Source organism: Neodiprion virginianus, chromosome 5 (assembly GCF_021901495.1).
Source record: "Neodiprion virginianus isolate iyNeoVirg1 chromosome 5, iyNeoVirg1.1, whole genome shotgun sequence".
Taxonomy (NCBI): Eukaryota; Metazoa; Arthropoda; class Insecta; order Hymenoptera; family Diprionidae; genus Neodiprion; species Neodiprion virginianus.
In genome coordinates, this window is record NC_060881.1 from 8,784,518 (window position 1) to 8,798,909 (window position 14,392).

At 39.8% G+C, this 14,392-nt stretch overlaps 1 protein-coding gene across 3 annotated transcripts in view; it reads right to left on the bottom strand.

The window, feature by feature from the left end:
- LOC124306257 (NAD(+) hydrolase sarm1) overlaps nt 1-12,379 on the bottom strand; it is a 197,302-nt gene extending 184,923 nt beyond the window's left edge. The window contains exon 1 of one of the 3 annotated variants that reach the window (XR_006908567.1): nt 12,070-12,379. Coding sequence is in view for 2 of the 3 variants with exons in the window: in XM_046766740.1 (XP_046622696.1) it covers nt 12,070-12,186 (117 nt within the window). In the remaining variant the exon portion in view is untranslated. Of the gene's footprint in view, nt 1-6,136; nt 6,265-12,069 lie in introns of those variants that run through there. The other 2 variants (XM_046766740.1, XM_046766749.1) reach the window with 2 other exon arrangements.
- Between the last annotated feature and the right edge of the window lie 2,013 nt (nt 12,380-14,392).

A 14,392-nucleotide genomic window follows, 5' to 3' on the forward strand; every position in this document is an offset into this window, starting at 1 on the left:
GTACATAAAGAATTCTGTTTTCGTAAAATCTGGAAATGATTATAATTCAAATTCTGTCCATGTGATCTCAGGAGATCTCCAAGCGATTTTTACGGCTAACACAATAGACGGATAGAAATATCAGTATTAAGTCAGGGGACACTTTCTTTCCTGACTTCAATTCATCGACTTGATTTTTGAGCAAAAAAGTTTTAGGTCTTTTGGCCACGCATATCCGATCCAGACTATTTCTGCAATACCCAACATGCTCCGTTGAAGTTTTTCCAAGTATACCTAATCGGTGGTTCGCAATCATGCTGTTTACCTTTCAGACGAAGTATTAGGAAGCGGTGCATTCGGCGTAGTGAGGAAGGCACAGGCAAAGACGATCTGCCCACGCGAAACAGTCACGACAGTTGCGGTCAAGACGGTCCGACCGACGGCCAACCTGAACTGCATGAAGGCCCTTCTTCGCGAACTCAGGATTCTCGTTTACTTGGGTCAACATCTGAACATTGTCAACCTTCTCGGCGCGTGCACAAAAAATATTGATTTGGGTGAGTCGATTCGCGTAATTCAAATCAAGTTCGTTCTCACACCATACGGCGTCATGGATACTGACACTCACGTATTCCGTTGGATGTCGATAGGCGAACTCTTGGTCATCGTCGAATACTGCCGGTACGGGAATTTACACGACTACTTGGTGCGACGAAGAGTCAACTTCATCGATCAATTGAACGATTCCGGAGAAAAAATATGCGTTTCGGCTGCCCGTGAAGACGCGATCAAGGTCGATGACGTTGGGTAAGTCGCCCTGGCCTCCAATACTGACATGAATGTCGGTTACCTTCGGCCCATCTTTGTCACATCTCTGTGTACTTTCTTATCCCATGTTATTATGGTGGTATTGGAATGAATCGTCGGATGATAGTCAAAACTAGAGTTTCAATTACTTGTGGTCGATTAATGTCACGAAAAGTATTGTAACTAGTCATAAGCTTATCAAGTTAGCACGCTGCAACCAATTCGCCGTTGATCTCTAAGAATTGGCCATCACCATCGGAACTACTACGCTCATGTGAATAGAATTTGCGAGAAAAAGTGTATTAATTCTCGATCTCAGCTGTCCATTATTTTTATTGTGTTATGCTTGCAGTACAAACACGGACAGCCGTTCCGATGGCAATTCGACAACAGTGAACTGCTCGAATAACGTTACTTCCAAGACTACGGATGCGAGAGTGGACGACTGTTCCACTAGTGTCAGTTCAACGGAACTCAACGCGCCGTTGAAGTATCCAGGTGATCGGACGGATTTCAACTCAAGGCCGACGTGCACGCACGACTTGGTGTGTTGGGCTTGGCAGGTTTCGTGTGGCATGCAGTATCTCGGCGCGAAAAAGGTTGGACGACATTCACAAGTAATCATCTTGCGTCAGTAATTCCCAATACTGACACAGCTTACTCGTGGTCTTTTTCGCCAGTCTTTTCGGACACAAAATCAGTGATGTTAGTCGGCGTGTAGAATGGAGTTGAAACTGAATCGTGTTTCAGATCATACACGGTGACTTGGCAACGAGAAATATACTTCTCACCGATGACAACGTGGTAAAGATCTGTGACTTTGGTTTGTCAAAGTCTCTTCGGGAAGAAGAGAATCAGAAGAGCACGGAGAATGGTCCTCTCCCCGTCAAGTGGATGGCCATCGAGTCGCTCAGGGATCGAGTGTTTTCTACCAAATCGGACGTCTGGTCTTTTGGCGTCGTTTTGTGGGAACTGTTTTCTTTGGCGAGAACTCCTTATCCCCTGATAAGACCTGAGGATATGTGCCGAAAACTAGCCGAAGGTTATCGTATGGAGAAACCGCCGTACGCGCCGAAAAGCATGTGAGTGGCAAGCGTCGATTTCACCCGAATCGTCAACGAACGAACTCTTCAACACGTAGAGATGTTTTGAACCACCTTTTCTCACCTCCATTCTAGTTACCAAATGATGGTTCGTTGCTGGAAAGCGGAGCGGTCGGAACGACCGTCGTTCGAAAAGCTAACTATCAACATAGCCGAGCTGATTGAAGAGCACGTGAAAACGGTATGCTCGATATTTTGCAAAAGATTCATCATTCTTAGGTATTTAAACGTGACTTAGACGCGTTCCATGAAATCACTGATTCAACTTCAGTCGCTCGTGAAATTTGCAAGTATATCATCCATCACCCGCATACATTGTAGAGATCAATATACGTATATATGTATATATTAGGGTGTTTCTCATTCAAATAATATTTGATTAACCCAGGGACGCATGCAAAAAATGCTTGCTGCTGGTCTGAAGAGAAGCCGCAAAGAGGCTGAGCACCGTGGTTCCCGTTGTAGGGTGTGCAAATACAATTATTTTCAAAAAATGAAAAATATAAATTCCCAAATCTTTGACACGTATTATACATTTCGAATTTTAGGAAGAAATGTCTTCCCGCATTTTTTGCGAGCCTTGTATACCACCATTTCTCAGTTATGCGCTTCAGATAATATTTTTGGGCTGTAATATACTTTTTATGTGCAATAGAAAAAGTTAATACGTGTTAAAGGTTTCCTAATATCTGTTTTTCACTTACTCTGAAAAATCATTTTCACACACCTTAATCAAAACTTGTGCTACTGTACTCATTCAAAGCTTCTTTTCTGATCAAAAGCAAGCATCATTTCTACGCGGCTGTAGTAAAATTGGAAATTTTTGAAATGTGAATCATCCCAACATGTACATATAAAACAGTAATATGTGCATTACAGAATGATTTTGTTTTTACGTTGCATGATATTTCGCCGCGACGTTGACATGAAAACACGTTTCAGTTTTATCTGGACCTGGGCAATCCGTACACCAAGATTTACGCTGATATCTGGAAACGCGAGAGAGAGACTGCGATAAGCGCGGAAGAATCTGACGCCCTTGAAGTAGAATAATGAGAAAATAATTCTGCAATGAACCCGAGACGCGGAATTTCCCGTCAATATCTGCAGTCCGTTCTAACTTCTATAACTCGTTACATTTTTAGCCACAAGTTCGCTTCTCGTATATTAATTACATAATTACCGAATGTAAATTTAATCATTAACAATACACTGTAAAGAAATACGTTTGATACATTACGTGATACATCGCCATGTGTGCGGTCTTTATTTGAACGACGAATTGGTGTTACTTGCAATGAAAAGCAATGAAACAGCCCCGATGATAACGCTCGATGGAACGTAAAAATTTCTGATGGGATATCATTCAAATAACCAGACATGGTCTGACAAATCCCATTGAAATTTTTGAACAGTGAAATTCAACTTCTGAAAAGGAAAAACCTCTGAATTGTCATTTCTAATAAAGAATATTGCAATGAAAGTCACGTGTCTCATGCCTTGTATCAGCCGTTGTCAGTACGCATATTATGTAATATTCATGGAAATGGAGAATTGAAAAATTTCTCAAAAATCAATTCTTCTCACGCTGACAATTTATGATATCAACAAAAATATATACCTCAGGTAAATCCCGGTTGAATTTCACTGGAAAGAATTTTCTTACTGTATGAAATATTGTAGATGAAAAAGTTTTGGAAATATTTTACAGAGAATCCACCGTACCTAAAAATAATTTGATCGTTCCAAAATAAGCTGTCAGCTTCACACAGTCTGTTAACCTAAATGTACAGAGGAGTCACATTGAGGAATGAAATCCTTGATGATTACAATCAAATATAGATCGAACGGTACAAATTTTGGACACGTAACCAATCTTCTCAAATCCATTCTTGATACAGAATTCAAAACACCGGACGTACATTTTCGAGCCTTAGAAACATTTCATTCCACCACAGAATGACGGATAGAAATAAGAACAAAAACTACAAATACAGTTCCCTCTCATTAAAATTTATTCAATTCGAGATCCAAGCTTACCGACGAATTTTGCCGCTGCGTTGTAAATCGCAAATTTTTCGGTCGGTAAAACAGTCTAGCAAGAAGATGCAGCGACTAGACGCAGTGCTGCCATCTTATAAATGCCGACTAGATCAGCGGGCTCGCTTTCTTGGCTGAAAGCCAATCGATCTTATCGAGTACTTTCAAACTTCTGCCGCGAGTACGAAACATTCATGCATCTATTAAATATTCATTTGTTAATATCCGCGCAGCTGCCAGACGCTGATTACAAAACAGGTTTTTGTATTATAATATGTTTGTATTACTAGTCTCGCATTTGCGATTTACGAGTAACGTATCAACGCGGTTTGTTTTTTTTTTTGCGAAATCTTTTGCTTATATATCACGTCTGTTTCATACAATACTGCAGGATTTTATGCCGGACAAGGTTCGACATGAAAATGAATACGATATTGGATTCAGATTGCAGGCCACACTTCATCCTTAATCATAAATTTTCCAATCGAAGATAGTTGCTACAACGATTTGTTTTTATTTTTGTCTTTTCCATTCACGCGAAGACTTTTTCAAAATATTAACAATCGTTACCGTATTCACGATATTTTCAAGAACCAACAGATTATTCCGCCACACGTTTCTGCAAACGATGAATTTTGTGAGGGAAAAACCACGCACAGCAATTGTATTTCATTTTTTCTTCAGCAGACTTTGACCGATTTGAGATGAACGAAAGATTCCGATTGTCGTTCAAAGTATTCCAATTGTTTGCAGTTACGACGTCACACTTCTAGATAATCTGTTTTCATCAGTTTTCTTCTAGTTTTTCTTCACGACGGTTCAATTCTCTCGAAGTCTGAATTTTTTTCTATCTTACAATTAGAAATCCGTCAAGTCCCCAGATGTCTTCTTTGTTCCGGGGTTCGAGACCTGTCGTCGCAATTCCACAAAGATCTAGGAAACAAAGAAGATTCCTGTCTCGGCCTCGATTTTAGGCCTTCGAATTCGTATGTATGCATGGGTATGTCGTACACGTATAAAAGCCCGTGAATATAGATTTCAGGAGGAGATTTCGAACGTCCGGACCAAATCTTTGAACGTCCCTGGGACGAGGAGAAGAGTCCCTCGGAATTTCTCGTTTACGGCTAATTGACCGTACAAATATTTTAACGACGATTATGTGCCACGTGCTGGTTCGTGACAATAAGCGTACAGACGAAATAGGAAGTCCGTCGAGAATTGACGATTTGGCAAAAGATATGGAACAGTATTTGCAAGTCGAACCCGAGAGATCTTGTTGGTTATAAATTTGACCGTATAATCGATAATTCGGTGAAGATTGAGACGTGGTAAAGTCGACACAAAATCATTACAAAAGCTTCGCGAATTTTAATTTTCTAACACGCGAAAATCTAATCTTTACTGAATCCAAAAAGGTGAAAATTCCAGAACTTCTATATCTATGATACATTTTGAATTTCTATATTTCTGTCCATTTTGACGATTGTATACTTTGGTTGTCAGCATTGTAAATTTCTGTGAGAAATAACGCTTGTGCAAAGCGTCGCCGTTTCTATTTTTTTACCCCCACCCGATATTACGCAGCACTGAACGAGGCAGAGGTGTGATAACGTGTTGGCAGACACTCACTTTCGTGTGAAGCATCGAGAGAACTCTTGTGATTAGTGCCAATGACCGATGCGACGCGTACGCTTTGCCAACACTTTTAATACATCGGTGAAAAGTGGTTTACAATTATCTTGGGTAATACAGCAAAACATTCAACTTTACCGTGTGAAAGTCTGCGAAAACGTTTAATGAAATAATGTTTTTCATAGCAACTCTGTCGCATATTGTATTTGTAATAACGAATGAAATAAAAAAAAAAAAAAACAAGAAAAACGAAACAAAATTTAAAAAATTGAGGTATTATACGTTATAGACATAATCGAGTGCGTTACAGGAAAGAGAAATATATTCAATTAGATTCCGTAATTTTGATCTGGATTCAATTGAATTTAATTAAATTACAGCCGATTACGGATATGATGATGACGGATAGCAACTGTAATTGATTACACATCAATCGATCGTATCGTTATTCAATTCCAGAATCCAAACTTGAACAATATTTACGGCAGAGAGCATGAAATATGTCTGCAGGAAATATAGAGAAATTCTAAGTTCATCTAACTCTGTGTGTACAACAGCGATTGAAGAATACTCACCTTTTTCTGATTCACACAGCAATGCGCGTTACCCATAATTTCTTGCTCCTCTCAGGCCATCCAGTGCAATTTCATATCGACGAAGAGTGAACGAAGAGTTTCACGTTAATGGATCAAGGAACCGTTGTATTTTTCTACATTTTTTTTCTATTCAAACAATTTCCTCCGATCATGCACAACTCTGACCGATTTTAAAACCACTTTTATCAATTCTCATGTCCACACTCACTTGTGTTCGTTGATTTAGAATACCGAGTTTAGCTTTCGTTGGTTTTTAATTTTCTTTTTCATTCCTACAATTCCTACAATTCACGGTCAGATATTCAATATTCAAGCATATTATACACGGACGTGATACGTTGGTATAAAATATTACGGCGTAAGCTTTCACGGACGCAATGGTCATGATGAAAATTCCTCGTGTAAAAGATTTCGTCGGTCCGGATAGCGAGTAGCTTACTTGTTAACCGAATTCCAGAATAATCGTCGCGGCTTCGATATTCTCCCGGTCTTCGTTATTTCTCTCCTTCGTTCACCTCCACTCACCGCACAATCATACGATCTTGTCGTGAAATTCTCTTTCCTCATCTCCCGGCACTTTTTTCGCGCGAATAATCGTCTCGCGCCAAAAACAAGGGAACCTCATTCGAATCTTGGTCTTTCAACCGCGGGATGTAAAAACGCAGACGAAAATCGCAACGGTTCGCAGTCACCTAAGCCGTTGTCGTGTGCGCGACGCATACACGTCCAGATATTTCTTACGGCGTTCGAGAATAACGCTATGAATAGCAAAAATTGGATAAAGTGGTCATCGTCGAGGATAGTCGGCGGTCAGGGCGAGGCGGCAACGGCCGAATATTTTCGCTCGTGTCGGTGATATCATTACGCGGGATTCTCAAACGAACTTGACCGCCGGCCGAATACGACACAAGACGCACGAAGGGGAAACGAGCGAACGCAACGTGCGAGGAGGGGGGGAAATATATCGCCAAACTTCAACAATCAACGACACGACGAAACGAATCTCGGCAGCTTCTTTTTTTTATTATTTTTCATTTTTATTTTTACCTCAATTATAAAAAATTATAATTCTCCAACGGAGTTTTCGGTCTCCTTTTCATTCGGCAACCTTCAACCTGACACTTGCGAATATTATGTATACAGTCACTAACGACGATCAGTTATGATTGAAAACGTCGGCGATAATTTGACTGGAATCTTGTAAGTCCGTGGTGAAGATCACGACGAATACTGATTTGGATATTTTCCTTTCTATTTTTGTTATTACTTTATCGCAGGAGGTTGGTAAAATGAAAATTACTATTTTCTTTCGCAATCGAGTTACGATATTAGAGTCTCGTATCGAACGTGGATCAAATTATTTGTATCGCAGCTACGACGACGATTCCTTTAAAAATGCAAAAATTGAAAATACTGAAATTTGTTTCACGACGCCGGCATGGTGATATATTTAAATTCACAACGTTGCATCGATATTCGATTATAATCATAACATTGAAATATTGGTGAAAATTTGTAACTGCTTTGAAACCAAGCATCGATGTAGCGAAGATTTTGATTGTGAATTCACTATTTTCTATTTTGCTGTCGAGAAAAAAAATCTATGCGGCTCAGGGACACAAAAATCTAACACATAGTCGACGTACGTGTATCTCGTGATAAAATTTGTAGTAAAGTGACCGATTTTTTGGTTCACCAACCTCTCGAAGGGGGAGACGTCGACGAGGCGCGAAAAGCGAACGGCGAGTGCGAATTTGCGAAGAGTGAATATTAGAGAGCGAGAGTCGCCGGTTCTCCCCGGTAAGAAACGCGGACGCGAAATGAAGCCAGAAGAGTCGAGGCGTTAGGATGTCGAAGAGACGCGACCGACAGTAATGCGAAAGCTCGACGAGATTAGCGACGTGAGAGAGGCTAGCCTAGCTTCTAAGCCACAGCCGTTTAAGCTTTCAGCAAATTGCGACCCGTGAATAACGATTTTCGACTCTACGGTTTCAACACTTTGACAAGTTCTTCGCGAACAACGGTGCTGCGATATTTTAGCAAGTTTGCGAAAGGTTAATTTCATTTTCCCTCATCGTGATGAATAGTAGTGCGTTGAAGAACGGGGAAAAAAATTAAGACCGGAACTTGTACGAAGAAACCTAAAAATCGATTGCAAAATGAGATTGTGAATGTCATGTTTTACGCTTACGTTGAGGTCTGCGAATTTCATCGTTCAAGTGTCAATTTCTGCACGCAATTAATTGAAATGTGAGTGATTGATTGCTGGTTAAATTCTGTCGAGACTCGGGAAAAAATTTAATGACGTTTTTGTTTAAATTTTTTTTTCAGATCTACGATGAAAAATTGAAAAGGTTTTCGTTGATATAGTCGCACGGTTCGGAAATTTTTCATTTTTCACTATTTATTCTTGTTTCAACTTTTACAATACCTGTAACAACACGACCTTGCAGGAAACTATTGCATAAATTACGGTGAACTCACTGTTTAGTTTATTCGTGATTCGTATTTCGTAAAGTTGATGTTATATCGTCGACATTTAGTAGGAAACGTACTACGTGAAACTCACTGTCGACAAAGTTTTCTACGTACAAAAATGCGAAAATCTCGCCGAGCGTTTAATTCAATAAATCATTCAACAGTATGTTCGGCGCACAGTTTGATGCAAAAACAAGCAGATTGACGAATATATTTCGACCATCACGGTATTGTAAATTTCCACCATAACAGTCAAACAAATCGATCAGGCATTTGAACGAAGTAAAATATCAGAACAAATTTACAGATTCGAGGTAGATGAAATAGCAAAACGAATATCCGACAAACCATTCCGTTGCAAAAATATCGATCTCATGCATCTTACGTACTAAACATAGCTCTTCGTCTGTACAATCAATCGTAGCCAGATGTAATGTGAATTAAAAAGCGATTCTAACAGTAGATCTAAAATTCGAACTGTAGCGAGCAATTGAAAAAAGTAAATCGCCGATTTCGACAATCCTCGATCACTTTTCGACGATTTACGGACAGCGGGACTTGCCAGAATTATTGCGACTCGGTAATAAAACTTATTCCTCGCCATTGCGTCACTTTCGACAGTTATTATAGCTCAGCCATCGACTAAGCAACGTCAACGATTATCGCATCACGTGCGTACGGAGGAATTGAAAGATGGTTACATCCACATTGACACGCAACGAGTTCCGCAATCGCTTCGCGTTTTTCCCGCAATAATGTGGCGCGCGCATCTTTGCGGGCCTCACGTTGGGTCCAAAGAGAAGGGGGGACTTGTCACGTGGCCCTGGGGCCATTCGATTGGAAATTGAATCTACGATTCCGATTCATTGTTATTGATTTCGAGTGGCTTGCGGAGATTTTTACCGCATCGCGATGTCCTTCCTGATCTATGGTGATTTCCGGCGATTCGAAGAGATTTTTATTGGCATCGGTGTTCAATGAAATCAGGACAAATAACTGCATATCACTTCGAAAGCTTGGAATCCACTTCCTAAACTAGATTTCGACGAACACGTACGAACGCTGATGCGTCCATGAAATGTTGATGAATTTGAAAAATTCGTACGTTTGCTGAAAGACTTGAAATTGCAACGATATACACGATATCACGCGATTTCAAATAATTCTCGGTGATTTATACCTAAACATTTCATTTGCCTCGATTGCTACCTCGTTATTTCGAAGAATACGCTACCGTTACCTTTCATTGATAATTTCCATTCATACTTCTCAAATTTATCTCTGCCACGAATGAATGGGATCTTGGAATTCACGCAAATGCTGCCTACTGTTCGTAAACATTCCGTGATTATGACAATTAGCAATCCGGTATTTAGAAGTGTAGGTACGTTGAGACGCGTTTCGTTTGGAAGCCACGTTTCGTTTTATCTTTCAATTACGCACGGAAGACGTGTTGTAAACATCAAAATACTCCTCGAGGTATGACGTTTATTGAATCCACTTTCAAAAAATTGCAGACTCGCAGATTTTTCATGCGACGAATGGGGTAAGACGAAATTTTCTGTTTCAGTTATCATCACTCAGCAGCATTTCGCATAGCAGCAAATTTTTGAAGAAAAATAATCACGGAAAATTAACTTCTGACAATGAATCGAGGCTCTAAACGCGATTTACTCATGACTCTGTGCAAATTTAACAACACGTGATATATGCCTGTATGACCACGTGACGGTATTCGGTTCAGGGATCGAAGTCACGGGTTATATACAGAAATTTTTTCATCCTGACGATAATTACACAAAGATCTCATTATGCGTCGAAACGGTTTTTCCTGTTTTTCCCCCAAATCGAGGTGATTGTTCAAAATAACTTACATCATCCTGCGTATCGTGTCTTTGAATTTCATGCATATTGGAATCATGTCCCAACAAATCGTCCAACCTAAAACAACGGTGCTAAAATTGTTCAAGTGCTTAATAACGCATGACAAGTGTACGAAACCTATCAGAAGGTTCAAGTAACCGTAAAAAAAAAAAAAAAATTAGTACCCATAAAAATTGGCAGTGATTGATGACAAATGATTATCTACACGCTCGTGGCTGTCTATCGTAGTCGAGGGTGTGTACAAAAAGCTTCGGCGGGTTGCGTTCGCTTGATCGTGAGATCAGCGAATCTGGCCGTAGTTCAAAAGTGAGTCTATCACGAATAGCTGGTATGTGACTCACCTGAAGTAGGAAACGATGGCCACAGACAAAATACACGGTTATAGATGACGATTGGTAAGTATAGACGCGAATGAAACATTACGATAATTTGCGCGTTACAAAAAAATTGACTGGTAGAAACAAATTTACTGTACCGATTCATTCAGACGTTTCTGTACGAGTTACATCATCATTCCCGACCGAAATTTCTTCGAACAAAATGAACTCATCGGTTGACTTTTATTATGCACTCCAACGATTTGCCAAAATTTCTTACGCAGAATTAAAAAGTATAATTTTTAAGTAAATTTTACGTACGTTTTTGATGCATAATCATCGAGTGGTTCACGATTGACGATAGTTTGACTGTTTTTTGAGAATATTTCGTTTCTCTTACTGTAAATCCGATAAGCGATTACGATTTCACTGATTCCAAAAATTCAAGAAATTTGATTAAACAGAGTTCGTATTCAAGTGCTTGAATAGATGATTTAGCGGTCTTTGAAGTTCTTTCTGCGACTCACTGCCAGTCGAAATATTCGAATAAAAACCAATGAATCAGTTCAGTTGACAGTAAAATTATTCGGTGACGAAATTCGGTTGAAGGAATTGCAATTGAACTGGAATTATCGGAGGTCAAGATAGTAACGCTGCTGTAAGATTTGTGAAAAAAACGTCGATAACGTTTATCACGTAATTCCACTTTAACATAAATTGTAGCGCGTAATACATATTCAAGTCATTCGAAAGACGCAACCTTTCATACCTTACTGATATTACTTGGATTGAGAATCAAATTCTTAATTACTCATGTCGTCTGGTTACAGATAACTGTCCAACTATGTAATTCACATTTTTAATCAATCTTACAGAATGTTTTTGGCTGGTCGTTAGAATTGTTTCCATGAAATTGAATGTGATCGACTTTGACGGTAGGTCGATAGAAACGTGTATGATAGCTGATTAAGAAATTGAAAGTTATTTGGAAACAAACTCTTTCTGGCTGTTTGATTGGTTACATCAAACATTGCGTCAAATCAGTTGATGATTTAATAATTCAAATCAATCAGTTTTATACGTATACGTAACGAATTCACGGCTCATCTGACTTTGAATAAACTGGCACCGAATACCTTGATTCCGTCGTTAATTTTCCTCTCCTCGACGATTATCAGAATGATTCATAAATCATATAACAACCATTATGGGTACCAATTATTAACCACTTACCTTTCTCGCAACTGGTGTTGACCCTCTTCTGGAACACCTACCGTTTCGACCACGCGAAGGATGAGCTCTTTTCGAGTTCACCGCATCTCGCAAAATTTTTCTTGTTCCATCTGCCATTGTTTTCAAGGTAAGAACGATTTGAAATCAGAAATGGATCGCCGCGCAATTAACGTAATCCCCGCTCCGTGTCACACCGTCGATTGAACTTCGAGGCCGAATTGCTTTCTCAACCTAATTTCATTAACAGCGATCACTAAACTGGCAACACTGAATTCTGATCATTTCCGCACTGATCGATTATTTTATTTCCAGACGTAGCAACGCCAAAAATCAGTCTGGTCTCTTGATCAGCACAACGAAGTGCTCCAGAGTTCTTTGGAAAAGTGCAACACGGTGTCTCTTGCTGCAGACTTGATCGGAGATGCAGCCCACGCAAAAGAGATAATTCTGTAAATTCCGCAGCCTCGTTTCGTAGCTCAAATCAGCGAAACGCATCTTCTTATTCCATTTTTCCACCCACCTTCGAACCGGCGCACTGCACCTGCTGCGTCACTGCAGAATTCCTCCGAACTCCAGACGAAACATTCCGGATTTGGTGAAATCTCTTTCGGATGAAAGATAGTGGTGATCATATTTCGTGAAATTATTCTCTAGCGTGTTATTCTTGATTTACGAAGGTTGGTACTGACTTTACAGACGTACAGGTTGCCCCGTCGTATAAATTGCGCGAGAGATATGACTTGTTGGGAACAATTTACTCCAAGAAGAAATCACTTCGTACTGACCAAGCTGACACGGTTTAGAGTTCACGCGAGTTGTGCGACTTTATAATTGATTAAACAGACTGGTGTGTACAGTGCGGTGCTTGATAACGAGTAAAGTAAGAATTCGAACTAGATACTCCCGGTATCGACGACGCGATACATTCACATGATCAACGTTTTGTTGCTGATCGAGTAGACTAAGACGACAAGAAGTACAAATACGTAGGATTTCAATTTATCAACATGTCTCGATAAATAACTAAGGAATAGGCCACCATAATGCAAGAATGTTTTTCAGGTTTTCGAATGACCGAATAGTTGGACAGTAATTGATGAGAATAAACTAGTGATGAGTTCACTCAGGCACGACCTTGCGCAACTCGATCGTTGTACAAATTTGCAAACGCGTTTCGTCTACCCACGTGTAATTTGGCCGTATGATCCGGACCTAATTACACTTCCCTCTCTCATGAATCAGAATTTCAAACAGTTCAATTACGTCTTATTATTTAGTTATTTCCTCGTCATTTACGCTCGCGGGTCTTCAGGCACCGATATGCTGCAAAGGGGTTCTTAACTTTGTAACTTATGGCGTCCGGCAAGTGTAGATTGTACGAAATAGGTTCGTGCAAGTATTACAACGCCGACTCACGATCAGCCGTGATTTCCGTGTGATATTATACAATCGCGATTCGGTACTAGTCACTTTATTGATCAACGCTGTGAAGGCGTGTAGAATAAGGAGTTCGTAAATTAACTCCAGTGACATTTACAACCTTGTAGTACACTGTGAATATATAAAGTGTTCTTCCTCTTCGAGCACAACTGTAAGAATGTCTGTGAGTGTGTTTATATTTTGGAATCTTACGCTTCTGATGCGAAGCCCGTAAGACAGTGAATGACCGTCTAATATTGAAATGCGGATATGCATTATCAATATTAATATTAATCAAGAGGCATTTTTCATTGTGGAACATATAATTTTGAAAAATGCCTCGTGATTAATATTGATATTGATAATGCATATCCGCATTTCAATATTAGACGGTCATTGACTGTCTTACGGGCTTCGCATCAGAAGCGTAAGATTCCAAAATGTAAACACACTTACAGACATTCTTACAGTTGTGCTCGAAGAGGAAGAACACTTTACATATTCACACATACTATCACACCACAAAAAAACAAATCTGAACTCACTGGTGATGAGAGGAATTAACGACAATAGAGTCAGGGCGGCTAGGTGGTCTAGTGGAGTAAGGCTCCGGTAAAGCATCGCTAGATACCAGGTTCGATTCCTGGCTCCGTCGTTAATTTTTCAAATTCACCAGTTGTTCAAAATTATATGTACAACTTGTAGTACACTGTCTAAGGGTATGCATGAGGTTACCTTATGCGTATGTAGTAGTCGATGTCACAACATGGTCAAGATCTCAGAAACCGTCGCTGTACACTACAATCGGAGTAGGTCAGTGTTGCTGATAACAGATATAAGATTCCTGACGGGCTGAACCGAATTCTCGGCCTTAATGATTTTCGATGTTTTGTCTAATGGAAAA